At 46.2% G+C, this 19167-nt stretch overlaps 1 protein-coding gene across 1 annotated transcript in view; it reads left to right on the top strand.

Moving 5' to 3' along the window:
* LOC308609702 (CD99 antigen-like) overlaps nucleotides 1-19167 on the top strand; it is a 28206-nt gene that overhangs the window by 4680 nt on the left and 4359 nt on the right. The window contains exons 2-7 of the mRNA XM_081223421.1: nucleotides 10887-10919; nucleotides 12178-12222; nucleotides 13436-13477; nucleotides 14112-14180; nucleotides 15522-15566; nucleotides 18601-18645. Of these exons, the coding sequence (XP_081079547.1) occupies nucleotides 10887-10919; nucleotides 12178-12222; nucleotides 13436-13477; nucleotides 14112-14180; nucleotides 15522-15566; nucleotides 18601-18645 (279 nt within the window). The remainder of the gene's footprint in view (nucleotides 1-10886; nucleotides 10920-12177; nucleotides 12223-13435; nucleotides 13478-14111; nucleotides 14181-15521; nucleotides 15567-18600; nucleotides 18646-19167) is intronic.

Below are 19167 nucleotides of genomic sequence, written 5' to 3'. Positions count from 1 at the left end.
GTCTCTTCCTTTGTTTCCACCAGGGCTTTTATTTTTAATTTACAGTCACCCTTCCAACCTTACAGGACAAAGACCCACATCACACACACACATACAAACACACACACACACTTCAACCACAGTCAACAACCGTGACTATTTTGTTATATTTGTGTCCTTCTGGGAGAATGGCCAGGTTGTGTAGGATACACAAATGGTTGGTCTTATGAGATGCTACCATATTGCTTCTGATTTTGGCTTTATCCTCCCAGGGAGTTCTGGTTGACCACCCAACACTAGACGTCCTTTTTTTGTTTGTGCCTAATCTCTTGGGTGAAAGAGGTTAACTAACCAGAATTCCTATGGGTATTTACCTAAATAATAGGACAGGCACACCTCAGAGAGATTGTGGGTTCGGTTCCAGACCACCCCAGTAAAAGCAAGTCACAGGAATTTTTTGGTTTCCCAGTGTATATAAAAGTCATGTTTACATTAGAATCTAGTCTGTCGGATGTGCAGTGACATTATGTCTTTAATAAAAAACAATGGGGCTTCCCTGGTGGCGTAGTGGTTGGGAGTCGGCCTGCTGATTCAGGGGACGTGGGTTCATGCCCCGGTCCGGGAAGATCCCACATGCCGCAGAGCGGCTGGGCCCGCGAGCCATGGCCGCTGAGCCTGAGCATCCGGAGCCTGTGCTCCGCAACGGGAGAGACCACAGCAGTGAGAGGCCTGCGTACCACACACACACAAAAAAAACAAAAACAAACAAACAAACAATGAACATGGCTTAATTGAAAAATACTTTATTTCTAAAAAATGCTCACCATCCTGTGAGGCTTCAGAGACTTGTAGTAGTAACATCAAAGATCACCGATCAAAGGTCACCGTCACACACATATCATAATGAAAAAGTTTGAACGATTGCGAGAATTACCAAAATGAGACACAGAGACACGAAGTGAACAAAAGTTGTTGGAAAAGTACCAGTAAATTTGGTCGAAACAGGGTTGCCCCCAAACCCTCAGTTTGTAAAAAACACAGTAAAGCTAAACGCAATAAAATGAGGTCTGCCTGTGTCTTTTACATCTGCATCTGTATCTGTCCACATAGGGACACAGGAGTTCCTTTTTTTTTCTTGCTTTTTGGAATCTGCTGTTTGTATTCTTTGCCTAATTCTTTTTTTCTTAATTTATTTATTCATTTATTTATTTATGGTTGCGTTGGGTCTTTGTTGCTGCACGCGGGTTCTCTCTAGTTGTGGCGAGCGGGGGCTACTCTTCGTTGCGGTGCGCGGGCTTCTCATTGCGGTGGCTTCTCTTGTTGCCGAGCATGGACTCTAGGCCCGTGGACTTCAGTAGTTGTGGCACGCGGGCTCAGTAGTTGTGGCTCGCGGGCTCTAGAGCGCAGGCTCAGTAGTTGTGGTGCACGGGCTTAGTTACTCCGTGGCATGTGGGATTTCCCAGACCAGGGCTCGAACCCGCGTCCCCTGCATTGGCAGGCGGATTCTTAACCACTGCACCACCAGGGAAGCCCCTCTTCGCCTAATTCTTATGGCACTTTGGGGAGTTGGTGCACGGCTGTGTTAGTTTCAGCTTTGTCTTGAATGACTCAGTGTGGCCACCGTCTCGCTACTCATATTATTTTTTAAAAACCCCGTAAACAGGGTTTCCCTGGTGGCGCAGTGGTTGAGAGTCTGCCTGCCAATGCAGGGGACGCGGGTTTGCGCCCTGGTCTGGGAAGATCCCACATGCCGCGGAGTGGCTGGGCCCGTGAGCCACAACTACTGAGCCTGCGTGTCTGGAGCCTGTGCTCCGCAACAAGAGAGGCCGCGATAGTGAGAGGCCCGCGCACCGCGATGAAGAGTGGCCCCCACTTGCCACAACTAGAGAAAGCCCTCGCACAGAAACGAAGACCCAACACAGCCATAAATAAATTAATTAATTAAAAAAAATTTAAAACAAACAAACAAACCAAAAAAACCCCGTAAACAGAAAACCAGAAACTTCCTTTTTTTTTTCCTCCCCCTAGAGTTAGATACAAGCCCTCTAAGCGGTGTTTTTCCAGTGGCGGTTAGGGACCCTTGGACAGGCTGGGAATTTAGTGCACGTCCAGCAGCATCGAAACGAAAAAGATCAAATAGATTCGAGTAGAAAACACCAGCATACTTTACCCACGCTTTGCTAAGTAAGCATCGGTGTGGCTTTGGCGCCAGTTCATCTGTCTGGGTGGACTGGGCCGTGTCGTAAAATGTCTTTATTTCCGCAGAAGGCAGGCAGGGGCGTTTGAAATCCGTTGCACATCTGAACCCCTTTTCCATCTCTCTTGCCTTCCGCACTTGGACGTTTTTGATAGAATCCCTCTGTTTTCGAGAGGGGCCATAAAGCTGCAGGGCATCAGCAACTTTTCAAAGAGCCAAGTAATGACTCCCAAGGGTGCTTTTGAGAAAAAGAAAAGAGAGAGAGAGAGCGAGAACTCATTTTCATTCCTGCCTGTTCACTTCCCTTCGTGAGACGGCAAAGAGCCAGACCTGTTGTATTCCGGGACGTGGAAGGCATTCGTCATCCGCAGACAATGCAGCCAGCGAATTCCGGCTGTTTCTGTTTGTGCATCCGCAGGGCGTTCCACCCTCCCCCTCCCCTCCCCTCCCCCTCCCCGCACCGCCCAGTGCGATCGCGCTCTGGCAATGCGTCCGCTTGTTCACTGGACCCGAGCTACTGATGCACAAAGAGTAAATCGATGACGTTGTCTTGGGGGCAAGACACAGACAAGGCGTCATATAGACCTTGTCCCCCTGGCAAGACCTCAGATATGGCCGGTCAGCTTCTGCTGTCCTTGGCTGTTTTCTTTTAGGAAAGGGTCTGGGGTCAGTTCTCCATGGAAGTTAAAGGGGTGCTGTTTGCCACGTCGTTGGCCCAGAATGTGCCCCACCAGATGAAGGAGACTCAGGAAGGAGAATTCTTACGTGTTTGACACAGAGTAACACCGTGGGACAGGAAGAGGAAAGGGTGTGGCTGGGTCTCAGAGGGAGCGGGAGGTGCACGTGAAAGGCTGTCCCTCAGAGGTCCAGATGCGGTGCTGCTGGACAGACGAGGGCAGCCTCCCCTCCCCCTCCCCCCGCCCTGACTCGACTCCATGCTGAGGAGTTAATTCAAGACTAGTGGCCTGGCTGGAGTGAGGTAGCGCTGGATAGGTGTGATTGATGATTGATTGGTGCATGGATGATAGATAGATAGATCGTAGGTTTATAGTTGATGGATGGATAGACAGATGGTGGAAGATAGATAATGGGTAGATGATAGATAGACACAGGATAGATGGAGAGATGTCAAAGGATAGAGGATGGATGGATGAATGGATGGATAAAAGATGATAGATAGATAGATGGATAGATAGATAGATAGATAGATAGATAGATGGATAGATAGATAGATAGCTGCAGTACCTATCTCAAGTGGTTTCCAGTGGGAGGGGGCCATTATCTCACTGCTCTGAAACCACCAGCACCTAGACTCACCGTAAGCACATCACCAGCCAGTGGGTTATAATCTCTGCATTCCTACAAGATAAGGAGCTGACTCAGAGTTGGGGAAGGAATCAGGGCATGGGAAGGACAGAGCAGCAGATGAGTCTCAGCTGGGTGTGGACTGCATACGGCTACCACAGAGAAAGCTTTCGTGTCCACCTCTTGGAAGGCTGATGCTGGTTCCCCTGCAGTCCCGCCCCCAGATCTCTCTCCACCTAGGCTAACCTCCGTACCTGCTGATAGATCTGGTCCGTCCGGATGCACCCACGGAGTCTACAGGGCTCCATATCCCCGGCTTCTCATGATGTTCTCCCCGGCCGGCATCTCCTCCTTTACTCCTGCTTCTCGTGATAGGACCGTTTGCCCAGATTCTCAAAATGAAAAGTCACCTTGCATTCCTGCCGGCTCCTTCTCCCGTATCCGATGTTAGCGAATCCTGCTGATTTCATTTTCTAAATCTTTCTCCATCTGTGCTCCTGTCTCCATTTCTGCTTTCATTTTTAAGGCTCCCCCCTTCCCCCCCCCCGCCTCCCCCGACATCCTTCCAGGAAGAATACAAGAAGCCCTTAACCAGTTTCTTCCCTGGATGCTCAGGTATTTTGAGAAAGCTTGGGGACCCCCTCTCAGAAGAACATTTCTTTTTAATGCATAAAATAAAATACCTAGGACTGCCAGGGAAACCGATTATATTAAACCAGCTACCCAGTGTGCGGGGCAAGACGTTGCTGGCCTTAGCCGAGGGTGTTGGCAGAGCCTGGAACAAGACAGCAGAAATGAGAGAGAAGGGACCAGCTGTGTTAAGGAGTAGTAAGGCAATAAAAATCTATACTAGTGGCTTGCGAACCAGCCCCCAACGTTTTTTCTTTAATTGGCCTGGGGCACAGCCTGGGCCTCGGGACTTATGAGGTCTCCTTGGATGTGCAGCCAGAGTTGAGAACCAAGATCTGTACTCGAGCTTCTGAAACTGTAACGTGCATAGGAATCACCCACGGAAATGCGTTAGTCTGTCTCGGAGGGATGCTGAGGGCTTCCTGTAGGAGGGCAGCATCTTATCGGGTCTTTGAGAACTGAATAGGAGTTTTCTTGGTATGGACAGAAGAGATTGGCATTTATGGCCAAGTAGAGGATTCGAGGGAAGCCCCAAGGACGGACAAGGTGCCCAAACTGTGTGACCCCTGAAATCATTCACAGCATGCTGGGGGGATTGTAAATTTTCCAGGGACATAGAGTGACATCTATTGTATTTCCATAACATCTTACAGAAAAACCCGAGTGAACTTTTTGGCCAATCATAGTAGTGATTGTACCATCCATCCTCAGCATTCACAGACTCCGTATTTGCAAATCTGCCTACTTGCTACAATTTATTTGTAACTCCCAAATTGACACTGAGTTCGGGGATTTGTGCCCAGCTGCAAAAAAACAGAGTCACCTCTCCGGTCTTAGACTGTAAACAAGTACCTGTGTAGTGCCACATTTTTGCATTTTTGTGCTTTATGCTTGCGATTTTGCTTGTAAGCACAAGAAGGTGGCCGCGTGCCTGAAATACATGTGTGAGATGAGCTTCCTTTAGGTAGGAGAAAGAGTGCTTTGAGCATCAACACTCTAGGTTAAATAAGATTAAATTCCACAGAAACATGCATGAAACAAGGTTATCTGCGATTAGCTCATGGCGGTGTGACCTGAGGGTGCAGGAACTTAACCCTGGAGTTCCCCAGGAGCTATGATTGAATATTAGCTCATTCAGCATTTCCGGCGACTGTAAGAACAAAACCACTACGGAGGATGTGCCTCGACTGTGATTAATAAATAGAACTGTCAGGTCTAGCTTAGGGGCCTTGGGCCAGTTTCTGGAGATGCAAAGCCTCCGTGAACTGATCAAGTTTGGGGCCTTCTGAAGAGTCATTTACGGCCAGTGCGGAGGGGCAGGGTGGTGACCCAGGGTGAAGGGTGATAAAATAGGAAATGGATTTGGGGCTTTGAGTCAGATCCTGGAGATTATCTTTCAGGGGGACAATGACTTGGTTTCCTAGCTCAGGGAGACTGAATTTACCGGGGTCCTAGAACTACCCCCCTACAGCCGGGATGAGGGTCCTGGGCCACTCCTGCCATCCCAGCCCACCCAGCAGGATCAGCAGATTGTTAGAAATGCAGATTCACAGGCCCGACTCCCACCCACTGAGTCAGTGTCTTTGGGATCAGGGCCCAGGAATCTGGGCTCCCCAAATTCTAAAACTCACGGGTCCACCCGAAGCCCAACCCACAGCGTCCCCAGATGCTCTGGATTCTTCCAAAGCTTGACACAGCCCAGAGTGGCACCCCCAGGGTTATGGTACAAGAGAAGAACCTTTCCCCTCCTTGTCACAAAATCTGTAAGGCAGAATGTTCAATTACGTGGCTCGAGAAATGGCAAAACTATGTCTGGAGCAATTCCTTCCTAGCTACAGAAAAATAGGGGCATCTCTAATATTTAAAAATAAAATAAGATCAAACAGCATTCACCATTACCTCTGGCCCTGGACCAGCCCTGAACAGCAGTGACCAGCCTGCATGGGGCCGGGGCCGGGGGGACTCTGGTGTTGCCGTTGACATTGCAGGGTACTGGGGGCGAGTTCTGGGGTCTCCGTTTCTTCCTCCCTAAAAGAGAGCCTTGCAGGTCGACGGTATTATCTAGACAGCTCCAGGAGCATGCAGGCCGTCCAGAAAATTCATCCGTGGCTACTGTTAGTTTTACGTGATCCTTACCTCATTAGTAGGAAAATCTGAAAGCCCAAGGAATCTTTTAAGTGCCTAATTTTTAATTTGATTCCAACTTTATTTCTAGAATTTATTTCTATTTTACTTGTGCCCGTATTTGTGCCCGTAGGTTCTGTGTATAAATGATAAAATTTATGTATAATTCATAATTTCTAGAATTTATTATTTTAAAAATTTAAATTTTATCTCTACCCTTATTTTCTTTCTAGAGTTTGTTTCATGTATACATATATCCATTGATATAATTCATAGGTTCTGTGCATAAATTATAAATTACATAATTTATAGTTCATTATTATAAAATTTATATTTTCTATTCTAATTTTACTTGTAGAATTTATTTCTATTATATGTATACAGGTGTTCATTTACATAATTGATAGGTGCTGTGTATAAATTATAAATTACATAATTTATAATTTATTTAATTTATAATTATAAAAATTTATTTTCTATTCTAATTTTATTTCTAGAATTTATCTCTATTATATTTAAACATATATTCATTTACATAATGATAGGTTCTGTGTATAAATTATAATTTGTATAATTTGTAATTTATTATTACGCAACTTTATCTTATTTCTTTTCTAATTTTGTTTCTATAATTTATTTCTATTTGTATTTATTTATTTATATAGCTTATAAATTCTGTGTCTAAAGTATAAATGACATAATTTGTAACTTCTATAATTATATTTATATTTAATTTCTCTTCTAATTTTGTTTCTAAAGCTTATTTCTACTTACTTTTTACATTTATATAATTTATAAGTTCTGTACATAAATGATAAATTCTATAGTTTGTAATTTCTGTAATATTGCAACTATATTTTCTTTCTGTTCTAGCTTTGTTTTTTCTTAATTTTTTATTTATTTATCATTTTTGGCTGCGTTAGGTCTTCGTTGCTGCATGCAGGCTTTCTCTAGTTGCAGCGAGTGGGGGCTACTCTTCGTTGTGGTGCGCGGGCTTCTCATTGCGGTGGTTTTTCTTGTTGCGGAGCATGGGCTCTAGGCTCGCAGGCTTCAGTAGTTGTGGCTCACGGGCTCAGTAGTTGTGGCTCATGGGCTTTAGAGGGCAGGCTCAGTAGTTGTGGCACACGGACTTAGCTGCTCCGTGGCATGTGGGATCTTCCAGGACCAGGCCTCGAACCCATGTCGCCTGCATTGGCAGGCGGATTCTTAACCACTGCACCACCAGGGAAGCCCCGATCTATATTTTGTTTCTGTTCTAGTTTTGTTTCCAGTATTTATTTCACTTCTATTTCCATTTGTATAATTTATAAGCTCCGTGTATAAATTGTGTAACTGATCATCTCTATAAATTATTATCAGTAGTATTTCTATCCTCATTGTGATGTCTACGTCAGTGCTCCACCCTGATGGAATTTAAGGGAAACCGGATTCGGGCCTCGTGCTGTGCGCTTGTCACTTGCACAGTTCATGGTTGTGGAACCTCAGATTCGCGGTTCAGTGGGTTTGTGAGGCACGTGCAGCTTCCCAGGCTCCCCAGGAGGAGCCCACGCCCAGGGTGGCCTTGGGGACGTCCTGGGGCTTGTCCTGGGTCTCGGGAGGAGGAAACCGAACAGATGGCTGGGGGGAGCGTGCATGGCTGAGTGGGGAGCATACACGGCTGGGGGGAGGGTGCACGGCTGGGGGAGGAGGGTGCACGGCGTGGGGGAGGGCTCATGACAGGGTGTGTGTGTGCTGTGGGGATGACTCAGGCCCTGTGTCTGGCGGGGCTGCCTCACGTCTGGAGGTGTCCCCCTCCACATCTGGAGCCTGGAGGGGCCGCCTGGAAGCCGCAGAGGCGGTGCAGGCTGCCTCCGATGGGCTGGGCAACGGCAGCAGGAAGAGAAATGCCTGGGTGTCCCGCTTGGATGCCCGGCCCCTCCCCCAGCCCCACTGGGTCTGCTGTTCCTGGGTTTTCGTGCGGGACCCTGGGGGCTCAGCAGAGGGCTCTGAGTTGAGCCGTGACCTCTCCCCTAAACGGGGCCACGTCCCCGGTGCTCAGGAGCACAGATGCGCGGGGAGCAGGGCGGGGGCACGGGGCCCAGGTGGGCTGGGGAGGCTCCAGGCCCTGGACACGGAGCTACCAGGCAGACAGACAGACACGTGCACACACACGTGCACGCATGCTCACACGCATACATACACAACACTCACGCTCGATGCATATTTGCGCGCGCACATGCATGCGCGCCCATGAGCACATACCTGCACCACACATGCGCCAGTGCACGTGGACATGCATGCGCACAGGTACACGTGGGCACGCGTGCAGTTCATCCACATGCAGTGTGCACGCCCGTGGGCGCACGTGCTCATAGACACACGCACACGAGTATACTCACGTGCACATCCGTACACAGACACACCCACACAGGAGCGTGCACGCGCACGCATCACGTGTAGAAACATCTTACGTTCAAGTGGGTTGCTGTTGGTTTCAACGTTCCAAAGAGCCTGTCTGCTTGTTCTTTCCAAATCCCCGTCCGGAGCGCAGCACGTCCACTCCTTGAATCGCTCTGTTTGGGGCTACTTGCCCCCCCACCGTCAGGGCTGGAGGCGTCCCGATGGCAGGGACGCTGAACATCTCAGGAAGGTCCCAGCGCCATCGCTTCGGCAGAGGGAGCGTAGAGGGTTCGATAACGGTTGTGGGTCTCTAGGCAGACGTACAGGACCAGAGACGCGCATGTATGTGTAGGCTCTGCACTTGCCCAGGGGGGCTGAACAAATCCCACCCTCCCCAGCCGCCCTGGCTACCTCGTGAACATCTGCCACATGCTTCAGGAAGAGCTGAAACCACACCCGTCCCTCCCGGGCTCTGAGATGCAGAAACCTGCGCCCCACCCCCCCGTGAGGGCTGGGGTCCGTCCAACGCAGGGCCTTCCCAGATGCTGCTGCTTCTGCTGCCTGTTGTTTTGTTTGTTTGTTTTTAATTTGGGGGCACAGCTCATTGTTCATATCGTATTTTTTATCGAAGTAGAGTTGATTGACAATATTAGTTTCAGGTGTACAGCAAAGTGATTCAGTTATTTATATATATATATATATATATATATATATATATACATATATATATATATATATCAGGTTCTTTTCCCATATAAGTTATTACAAGATATTGAATAGAGTTCTGTGTGCTCTACAGTAGGTCCTTGTTGTTTATCTATTGTATATATAGTCACGTGTATCTGTTAATCCCAAACTCCTAACTTATCTGTCCCCGCTCCCTTTCCCCTTTGGTAACCATAAGATTGTTTTCTATGTCTGTGACTCTGTTTCTGCTTTGTATATAGATTCATTTGTGTCGTAGTTTAGATTCCACGTATAAGTGACATCATAGGGTATTTGTCTTTCCCTGTCTGTCTTTCTTCCCTTAGTATGATCATCTCTAGGTCCATCCATGGTGCTGCAGATGGCATTATTTCATTCTTTTTTACCTGCCTGCCTGTTCTTAATACACACGTGGAAAATCACACACACACAAATACACTTCCCAAACTACACGTAGACGCACTTACACATGGGCACACGCCCAAACTACACACATGCACATACAAAACCCCACATATACACATACACTACACACACCACAAATACACACATGCCATCTGCACTTAGACACACACATGTGCACACACACAAAGCACACAAAGTGCACACACCTACACAACTACACACATACAAACCACCCACATACCTACACACAAAACCCCGTGGATCCCAAACAACTCAGTAAATGGACACACACACACACACCCAATCGCTCACACACATAGCTGCACACACACCCACACACACGAGAGAGAGAGAGAGAGAGAGAGAGAGTGAGTTACAGGCTGACACCTGTCTGGTCTGTGAGACAGTCAGGGGGACTGAACACTTTGCAACCTTCTGGAGGCGGCTTGTTACACGCCCAGCGCTTCCTGACAGGGGACACGTGTGCCCTTGGCTTCTGCCACTGCAGGATGATCCCCCGACCCGCTCTCACTCTCCTTTCCGCTGACCGGATGGTCCAAGTGGACTGTTCCCAGATTCCCTTACTTTGCTTTCCTTCAATTCATCATTAATTGGATAGAAACAGAAATAGTATTGAAATTGCTTCAGTAAAGCGGTAGCAACACGATAGAAGAACAGTGGAATTAAAGGCAGTTTCCCCCCTTCTCTGGGATCACAGGAAACGTAAAAGAAAATTTACCTTTTTCTGGGTTGTCTGGTGTTTCTACAAGAAGTACATTTTGGTTGTGTAATTATAGAGATGTTGCTAATCCAAGGGGTTTTTCTCCCCATGTTTTTTCTCCATCATGTGTTGGAAATTGTTACTCACCTATTTCAAAACACCTGCTTTTTTAGAATAACGCACGTGCAGAATTACCATGGTTTCTCACTAATTTAATTGCTGCTAAACTCTAAGGTTGTCCATAATGTAGAACATAAGCTGACATATTCTTACATTTGCGCATGAGAGGGAATATTTCAAATGAGAAATCGCAACATGTGATGCATTTTCAAAGCTGCCAGACATCTCAAAATCCAAAATCATGCCCTTTTTTAATTGTCTTCTTAATTTCCCAATTTACTTCTATTTGACTTATTTCTAATTGGACTCTTTTTCTTTTAGGCCAAGATTTTGATTTATCGCATGCCCTTGACGGTGAGTAGTATTAAAACATTTTGTAAACTACAGGGAATATGTTATTGGACTCTAGTAAATCTTGAAATATGTCTTACTGTGATAACTAGACTCACATAGGACGAAGAAAATCAAGGTGCCCTTGTCAGGGTAAATAAATCTCTTTTGGTGGAATAATTGCCACACTCTGGTGGTGAATGAATGCCACGCAGGGCTGCCATGCACTTGGGGAGGTGGCTGGTCCCCCGTGGGCTGGCCCCCTGTGGGCTGGTCCCCCGTGTGCTCACTGATTCCATCCCTTGGCTGGTAGCTGCATCACCCCAATCTCTGCCTCTGCCTTCACGCGGCCACCTTGCTGTGCATCAGTGCCTCTATGTTTTCCAATTTCCTTCTGATAAAGGCACTCGTCTATAAGGGTCTGTGCTAATCCACTGTGACCACATCTTAACCAGTGTTATCTGCAAAGACACTGTTTCCAAATAAGGTCACGTTCTGAGGTTCCCGGTGGATGTGAATTTGGGAGCCCAGTATTCAACCCAAGACATCTTTTTTTTTTTTTTAATTGGAGTACAGTTGCTTTACAATGTTGTGTTAGTTTCCGCCGTACAGCAAAGTGAATCAGCTATATGTATACATCTATCTCCTCTTGTTCAGATTTCCTTCCCACTTAGGTCACCACAGAGCACTGAGTAGAGCTCCCTGTGCTCTACAGTAGGTCCTCGTTAGTTATCTAGTTTATACATAGTACTGTATGTATGTCAAGGCCCCAAGGTATCTTTTTAACTCCTGGGGTCCAATGCAGAGGTGTGAGTCAAAACCGTGAGGGCAGTAATGTTCCCAAAAGCCAGCGGGGGGTAAGTCTTATTCTTGACGATGGAACCCTCATTGGCTGGTGGGGAGAGATGCCGGGGAGGTGTCTGTGGTCCTAATGGCCTCAGCCCACATTGCCTTGGCTGCCTGGGGGTCCCAAGGAGCAAAAGGTGTGCTGCGGGTAGTGAACGTGCACAGCCTTGGAGCAAAGGGTCCCGTGTCCCTCCTTCTCCCACACAGGTCCCGGGCTCTCCCTTGGGTCCTGTGTTCTGCCGGGTTCCTCTTTCACTCACAGTCCCCCACTTGGCATCATGAGGTGGGAGGGGTCCTTGGTCTCGGTGGCAGCCGTGGTGGAAAAAATGATGCTTCAAACGTTTTCTGAGTCTTTTTAGGGAAACAGAACAGTGTCGGGAGTTGATTCTGTTTCCCAGCTGCAAGTTTTACTGACAGAAATGTCTTTTCTCTTCAGACGATGACAAGAAACCCACTCCGGCCCCACCAAAAAAAGCCACCGGTAAGAAGCAAAGGTGCCCAGCATGCAAACACAGCTGAGACATCATTGTCGTGCGCCCCAGTTTTCCCAGGAGCTGGGTGAGACGTAGTCAGCTATCCACCGGCTCTGGATCCAGCCTGGTTAATACTTGAATTTGGCGAGATGCCTTTGGGTCCCCTGGAAGGCATCTCTGGATGCTTTTATTCTGAGTGTCTGTCCCTGGTTTTGGATACTCATTTCTTGGGAAGAACAGTTTTAGGGTCCGGGACCCTCATATAACCCATGAGCAAACTTCGATCTCAGCCTCTAGGAGGAGCATACTAGTTGTCACTAACCCTTTCCAATACAAGTCAGCAATCAGACCGATCATGGAATTGACCAAGGGTCAGATTCATTGGTGGTTAGTCACCCACAGTAAAATCGATGCCCAAAGTTACAGAGCTCTTATCACTGATTTTTTTAAAAAATGTGATAACTCTCTTCAAATGTTGGGCTTCTCATCTAGAATGGCATCTTATGAGGAAAAAGATAGCCTTGTTCAGAGCCAGGTCCTTGACCTGTGCAGGCACGTGGAGGATGCTGGACAAGTCATTATTGAACAATGGACTTTGTACCGTCACGCGCTCCCTGGGGCAGCGACGCTGTTTCCCAGTCGTGACTCTTGATGGGTCAGTACATCGTGTTGGGTGGATACACAAGCTCACCTAGATGTTGCTGGGACTTGCAAAGAGTCCTTAAAACTAAGAAGGCAACCTCGGAAGCCATCAGGAATGGTCACATCATTTTGTCAAGTACACCTGGGTCAGGTGAATCATTTTCTTGGTGGGCACAAGCCCAGATCTGGCCACAGACTTCCCCCCTTACCTCGTAGCATCTACCTTGCGGAAGTTGTTGGCAACTTGGTAGGGGATGACGCTAGGATGAACGGTCCCCGAGGAAGAATCGTCTGCAGGTGGAAGTTGGAATTTCAACTCGGTCCATGGGGCGTAATTGATTTATAAATTACTTTCATTGTTTTGGTTTGGTTTTGCCTTTTATTCCTCTCCTTGGAGAGAAGGATGAGATGAATACGGTCAGGAATTTGGTTTTTCTGCTGAGACGTTGGTCAGACTGATATCCAGGAAAGTGTTTTGAGATGTGGAGATGCAGTGTTTCCTCCATCTATTTAGGAAGTCATTTCTGTTCCTCGTTTCACCCAGAGCTTCAGTATTAACTATCTGTTTTTCTCCTTTAGATGATAACTTCAATTTAGAAGATGCCCTTGGTGGAGGGAGCCGTAAGTAGTACCTCCTAAATCTCCTATGTGTCTGACTTGCTTATTTATCATTGCAAAGAGGCTATCTCTTTTAAATAAGTCGAATTAGTTTTTACCACGAAAACCTAAGGAACAGATGTATTGTTTGTTGTGGCTGAATTTTTGGCTTTTATCCGTATGCCTACTTTTATTTTAAAGCTCTTACAGTCTTTGGGGTGATATAAGACAAACTGAATATCCTTGCCAGGGCTGGCCTCATGGGCGCGTAGGGTCACACAGGGCTCCACACTCAGAAGGACTTCCTTCCTTGGTTGACTGCTCTGTGGCCGCCATATTGAATTTCTTAGTACAGTTTAAGCAAGGGACTCTGCATTCTCATTTTGCCCTGGGCTCCACAAATTCTGTAGCTGGTCCAGCCATCTGCTTTGTTTTCTATTGGAAATACATGAATTTAAGTATTGCAGCTGGATGATGATGCAAAGAAATCCACAGGTGCCTGTGTGTATGGGTATCCCCATCATGACAAAGGACTTGCCCCGCCATGAAAAAGGACATGCTTCCATTTCTAACTGTTTAGTAAACCATCTGTGTGCAAATGCACGTTTTGTTTTCTTGACTGCAAAGTGCTCATAATTGCAACTCTCCTCTTTTACAGATGACCCAGTGTCACCCAAACCACCCAAGCCAAAACCTAATCCAAACCCCAACCAGCCCGGCTCTTCTGGTAAGACCTTCTCACCCCTGTGGGTCCTTGTGTGTTTTTCAGAGTACAGTGATTTCCATGTCAGCTGAAAGGAGGTAATTTCAGATTTAGCATGATCTTACTGTGAACTCTCTGTGCAAGGTAATGCCAATTTTCCGGTCCTGGAAAACAGTTTTCAAAAAGATATTTTTGGTTCGGATTTGATTTTTAGTTTGCTGATTTAACTTCCAAGGTTTTAATGGAAACTTTAAAAATTAAATGTAAGATTTTAAACATAGAGAATCAATATGGAGAAAAATACCAGCTTGTTCTTTCCCTTTAGAGAAGCTCTTGGCTTGTTTTTTTTTTAAAGGTTTTTGCCGCCTTTTTTCTGACACATCATAGTATTCTCTGAGTATTTGACTGACATCAGCATTCTGAGTTGAATGGCTGGCTGTTGAAACTTCAGATTTTGAGTTGGCTTTTTCGTTTGTTTATATATTTGTTTAATTATTAATGCAGAAAAATAGAAATACTGTCCGTCCTCTACCACAGTGAAGATGGTTATTCTCCCTAGTATTTTATATCAATTTAAATGAAACAGCTGTTAAGTAAAACTGTCAATCTTTTATTCACACTGTGTCATCACATTATTTTTTGCTTATTAGTATTCCATAAGCATTTTCTTATGTCATTTAATAACTTTTATCATATGACTTTTCTTGGCAGTTATATACTATCATAACTAATCCCTAATTTAGAAAATGTTATGTTTCTCTGCTATTTAAAAGTATTAGTTGCAAAGCAAATTGAAGCCATCTTCATATGCTTTCTTACGGTTTTATTTCTTTTTTCTTTTTTTAATAAATAAATTATTTAATTCATTTATTTACTTTTGGCTGCGTTGGGTCTTTGTTGCTGGGCACAGGCTTTCTCTAGTTGCAGAGAGCGGGGGCTACTCTTCGTTGCAGTGCACGTGCTTCTCTTTGCGGTGGCTTCTCTTGTTGCGGAGCATGGGCTCTAGGCACGCGGGCTTCAGTAGTTGTGGCATGTGGGCTCAGTAGTTGTGGCTCACGGGCTTTAGGTGCGCAGGCTCGGTAGTCGTGGTGCACGGGCTTAGTTGCTCTGCGGTATGCGGCATCTTCCCAGACCAGGGATCAAACCCATGTCGCCTGCATTGGCAGGCAGATTCTTAACCACTGCGCTACTGGGCATGTCCAGTAATTGTATCTTTGAAAGATTCCTTCCATAGAGTAGTACCTTTATGGGGTTCCCCACCCCCCAGGTCTGCTTTTGATTCTGATGTGTTTCCCTTCACCCCAAGACATCAAGACACTCCCGACAGTTCTGACATGACAGATGTTGCTGTCTTTTTCCTTCTAGATGACTTTTCGGATTTGGACCTTACTGATGCGACTTCAGGTGGAGGTAGGGTTCCCCTTCTTGTTTTGTCTTTCTTTCTTTCTTTTTTTTTTAATCTTTTGGCTGCGCCGTGCGGCATGTGGGATCTTAGTTCCCTGACCGGGGATTGAACCCGCGCCCTCCTGCAGTGGAAGGGCAGAGTGCTAACCACTGGACCGCCAGCGAAGTCCCTCAGTTTTTTATTTTATATTGGAGTATAGCTGACTAACAATGTTGTGTTAGTTTCGGGTGTACAGCAAAGTGACTCAGTTTTACATAGACATGTGTCTATTCTTTTTCAAATTCTTTTCCTGTACAGGTTATTATAGAATATTGAGCAGAGTTCCCTGTGCTCTACAGTAGGTCCTTTTTCCGCCTCTGTCTTTAAACTCTTAGGTCAATGTGGAGGCCAAAGCAGTATTTAAATATAATAAATAAATAAGTATAAAATTAATATATGCTTAGAATAGTTATAACTTATGAAATATATAGTCATTTTTATGTATTTATGTATGTGTAAATGATAGTGTATACGTATGTTACATATAAATATATTTTTACTATATTCATCTATTATGCTTATGTAATCTAAAATAAGTATTAGGTCTAGTATATGTGTATGTAATATATAACGCATAGCCAGACACAAGGTAAAGATCTCCTCCACCAGGATTCCTTTGGGTCACCCTCAGGAGGTGGGGAAAGCTTGGGCGTCAGCCTTGAATTTGGGTGTCACTCTTGGCCCACAGCCTCCTAGTAGGGCTACAAACGCAGAGCCTCGGGACCTCCACCTGCAGGGAAGCTCCTTCCATGGCAGTTAACTCCAGCTTCCCCGCCAGGTAGAAAACCCTGGCTCCAGCCCCCAATTTGGGAAATCTTTTATTTCTAACTCTGCCGTCGAGCTCTGGTTCTTGTTTATTTCTTGGAGAATTGAGCATAAATGGTGAATAATAATAATAAGATGATGTGAAGATTTCCCAGGAGGAGACCCATGGCTCTGACATCCTTGGGGAGGGACTTTCATGCTCTGATGGCTCCCCCCATACCCACCCTGACCCGTGCTCTTCCCCCTGCATGTAAAATCTGTTCATTCTCCCTTCTCTTTTTAAGCATTTAGGTTATACCAGTTTCTTTTTTTTTAAATAGAAAAATGACATTTTTATTAGTTAACTGCCTGATACTCCTTAGTACTTTTTTTTGAGGTATCGTTGATGTACAGTAGTGTATAAGTTTCAGGTGTATGATGTCGTGATCCAGTATTTTTCTAGGTTGTACTCCACTTACAGTTATTATAAGATATTGGCTCTATTCCCTGTGTTGTGCAATCTATCCTTGTAGCTTATTGCTTTTATATATAGTAGTTTGTACCTCTTAATCCCCTCCCCCTATCTTGCCCCTCCCCCTTCCCTCTCCCCACTGGGAACCACTAGTTTGTTCTCTATATCTGTGAGGCTGCTTCTTTTTTGTTATTTTCACTAGTTTGTTGTGCTTTTTAGATTCTGCACCCGTTTCTCGTACGTATCTTTATGCTTTGATATTGGATGTCCTCCCTATGGTTCCCTTAAGGTGGTTTCTAAGAAGTAGGGTTTCTGAAAGGAGTTCCCACTTTTACAACCCTTCATGGGCTGCTAAATGGCTTTCGAGAATGGCTGGGATCGTTGATGGTCCCACTGGTAACAGGACCATGTAAGAGATGGCTGGGTTCGTTTCTCACTGGCCTGCCTTAAATGTCACCGGAAACATTTTTGCTTTGAATCCTTGCTTGATGGAGTGCCACTGATTGACATCAATGGATGAACCAGCCCCCAAAGGATTATAAGTCTGTTTATGTCAGTCACGCCCTAACGGTGACATGCTTTTTTGTCATCTCATTTGCCTTCTACCGGGAATGCCCCTACTTCCCCTCTTGAGCTCACGTACCTTTCAGAGTAAACCCCTTCTACCCTGGTCCCCAAAGTCATGTCTACAGTGGCTAGCTGTCTACCTTCTAAATTGGTTTTCCGTTTAAATTTACATCTCTAGGTGCTGTACAAGATCGCCCCACTTTGAGGAGTGTAACAGGCTGGATTCTAGTTTGATACCCGTGTAACGTGCTCTTACCCACTGAATGTAACAGGCTGTACGTTGGCTCTGTAGCTGTGTAACATGCAGCCCCTCCTTTGTAGCAGGCAGTGTTGCTCCATAGCCATGTAACATGCAGTGCCTGTGTGACTATACTGTAAAGACACACTGGGAGTGACTGGCTGACATTAAACAAAGCTAAAGGCACTCTCACAAGTGTACAGTCCACTGGGTGGGTTCCTGGTTTGTGCACTAATCATTGTACAAGCATCAGCTTAACACTGAGTATCAGGAATTGCCTGACGGTCCAGTGGTTAGGACTGTTTGCTTTCACTGCCAAGGGTGCAGGTTCAGTCCCTAGTCGGGGAACTAAGATTCACAAGCTGCATAGTATGGGCAAAAAGAAAAAACAAAATGAGACAAACAACAACAAAAACATCGAGTATCCATTGGCATTAAATGTGGAAAAAGTAGAGGGGGTGGTGAAGTGGTATCCCTTAGCCCCGGAGAAAGCACGAATGAAGACCATACCCAGAGGTGGTGGGTCCATGGATAGCACATGGCCGACATCCACCCCTAGTGAGACCGGGGGGCCTGAGAGTCAACAGGAGGGTGCCTGGGATGACCCCATAGCCACGCAAGGGTCTCAGGTGGGCTCTGAGGCCCTTGCTGGGTTTCTCCCCGAATCCCTGGGGGACTTTGAGGACTCGGTGGGTCTCCCCTAGAGCCCACCATGGGGCCAGGGGGTTGAGTCAGGTGCCAAGCCTGGATTTCAGGGACACGGGAGCCAGACAGGTGACACTGCCCGCAGAACGAGGACAGCCCCTCCCAGCTGTGGAAAGGGACACCCTGATACTAATGGCCTCATCAGTCCCATGGTCATTTCTCTTAAGGAAACTTCACAACCCAAGGTCAGAGGAGCTGGTCCTTGGTACGACTTTTCGGTTACCGAATGTGTTCCCAGCACCGTTTGTCACCAAGCCTTGTTCCTCTCTTGCAGGAGGCGGTGGTGATGGAAACCAGAAGCATGGCGAGACGGAGCAGGGTACGTTCCCCTGGTTCCTGATGTCCTGGGTTCCTCACGTGTACTGTTGAGGAAAGCAGGAGTCAGTGGTCCTAGCCTCACCTTTAGTATTTGCAGCGTCATCTGAAATATACTGCAGTGGAGAATGGTTCTCTGGACACACGTTCCAAGCGGGCTCAGTGGACACACAGGCAGACCCCGGAGATGCTGGGGATGCAGGTCCAGGCCACCGCAATCAAGCGGATATCGCAATACAGCAAGTCACACGAATTGTATGGTTCCCCAGCGCATCTAAAAGTGATGTGTACACTACACTGTAGTCTGTTCAGTGTGCAGTGGCATTATGGCTAAGAAAAAAACACCATGTACAGGCCTACATTTATAAAACTTTCTATTGCTAATAAATGCTCACCATCCTCTGAGCCTTCAGCGAGTCATAGGAGTAACATCAGAGATCACGGATACCGTCACAAATAGAATCATAATGAAAAACTTGAAATATTAGAAGAATTTCCAAAATATGATACAAAGACATGAGGTGGG

This window comes from Mesoplodon bidens (assembly GCF_964165515.1).
Source record: "Mesoplodon bidens genome assembly, chromosome: Y".
NCBI classification, from domain to species: domain Eukaryota; kingdom Metazoa; phylum Chordata; class Mammalia; order Artiodactyla; family Ziphiidae; genus Mesoplodon; species Mesoplodon bidens.
Note: the sequence above shows the minus strand (reverse complement) of the source record. Positions and strands in the feature narration are given on the sequence as shown.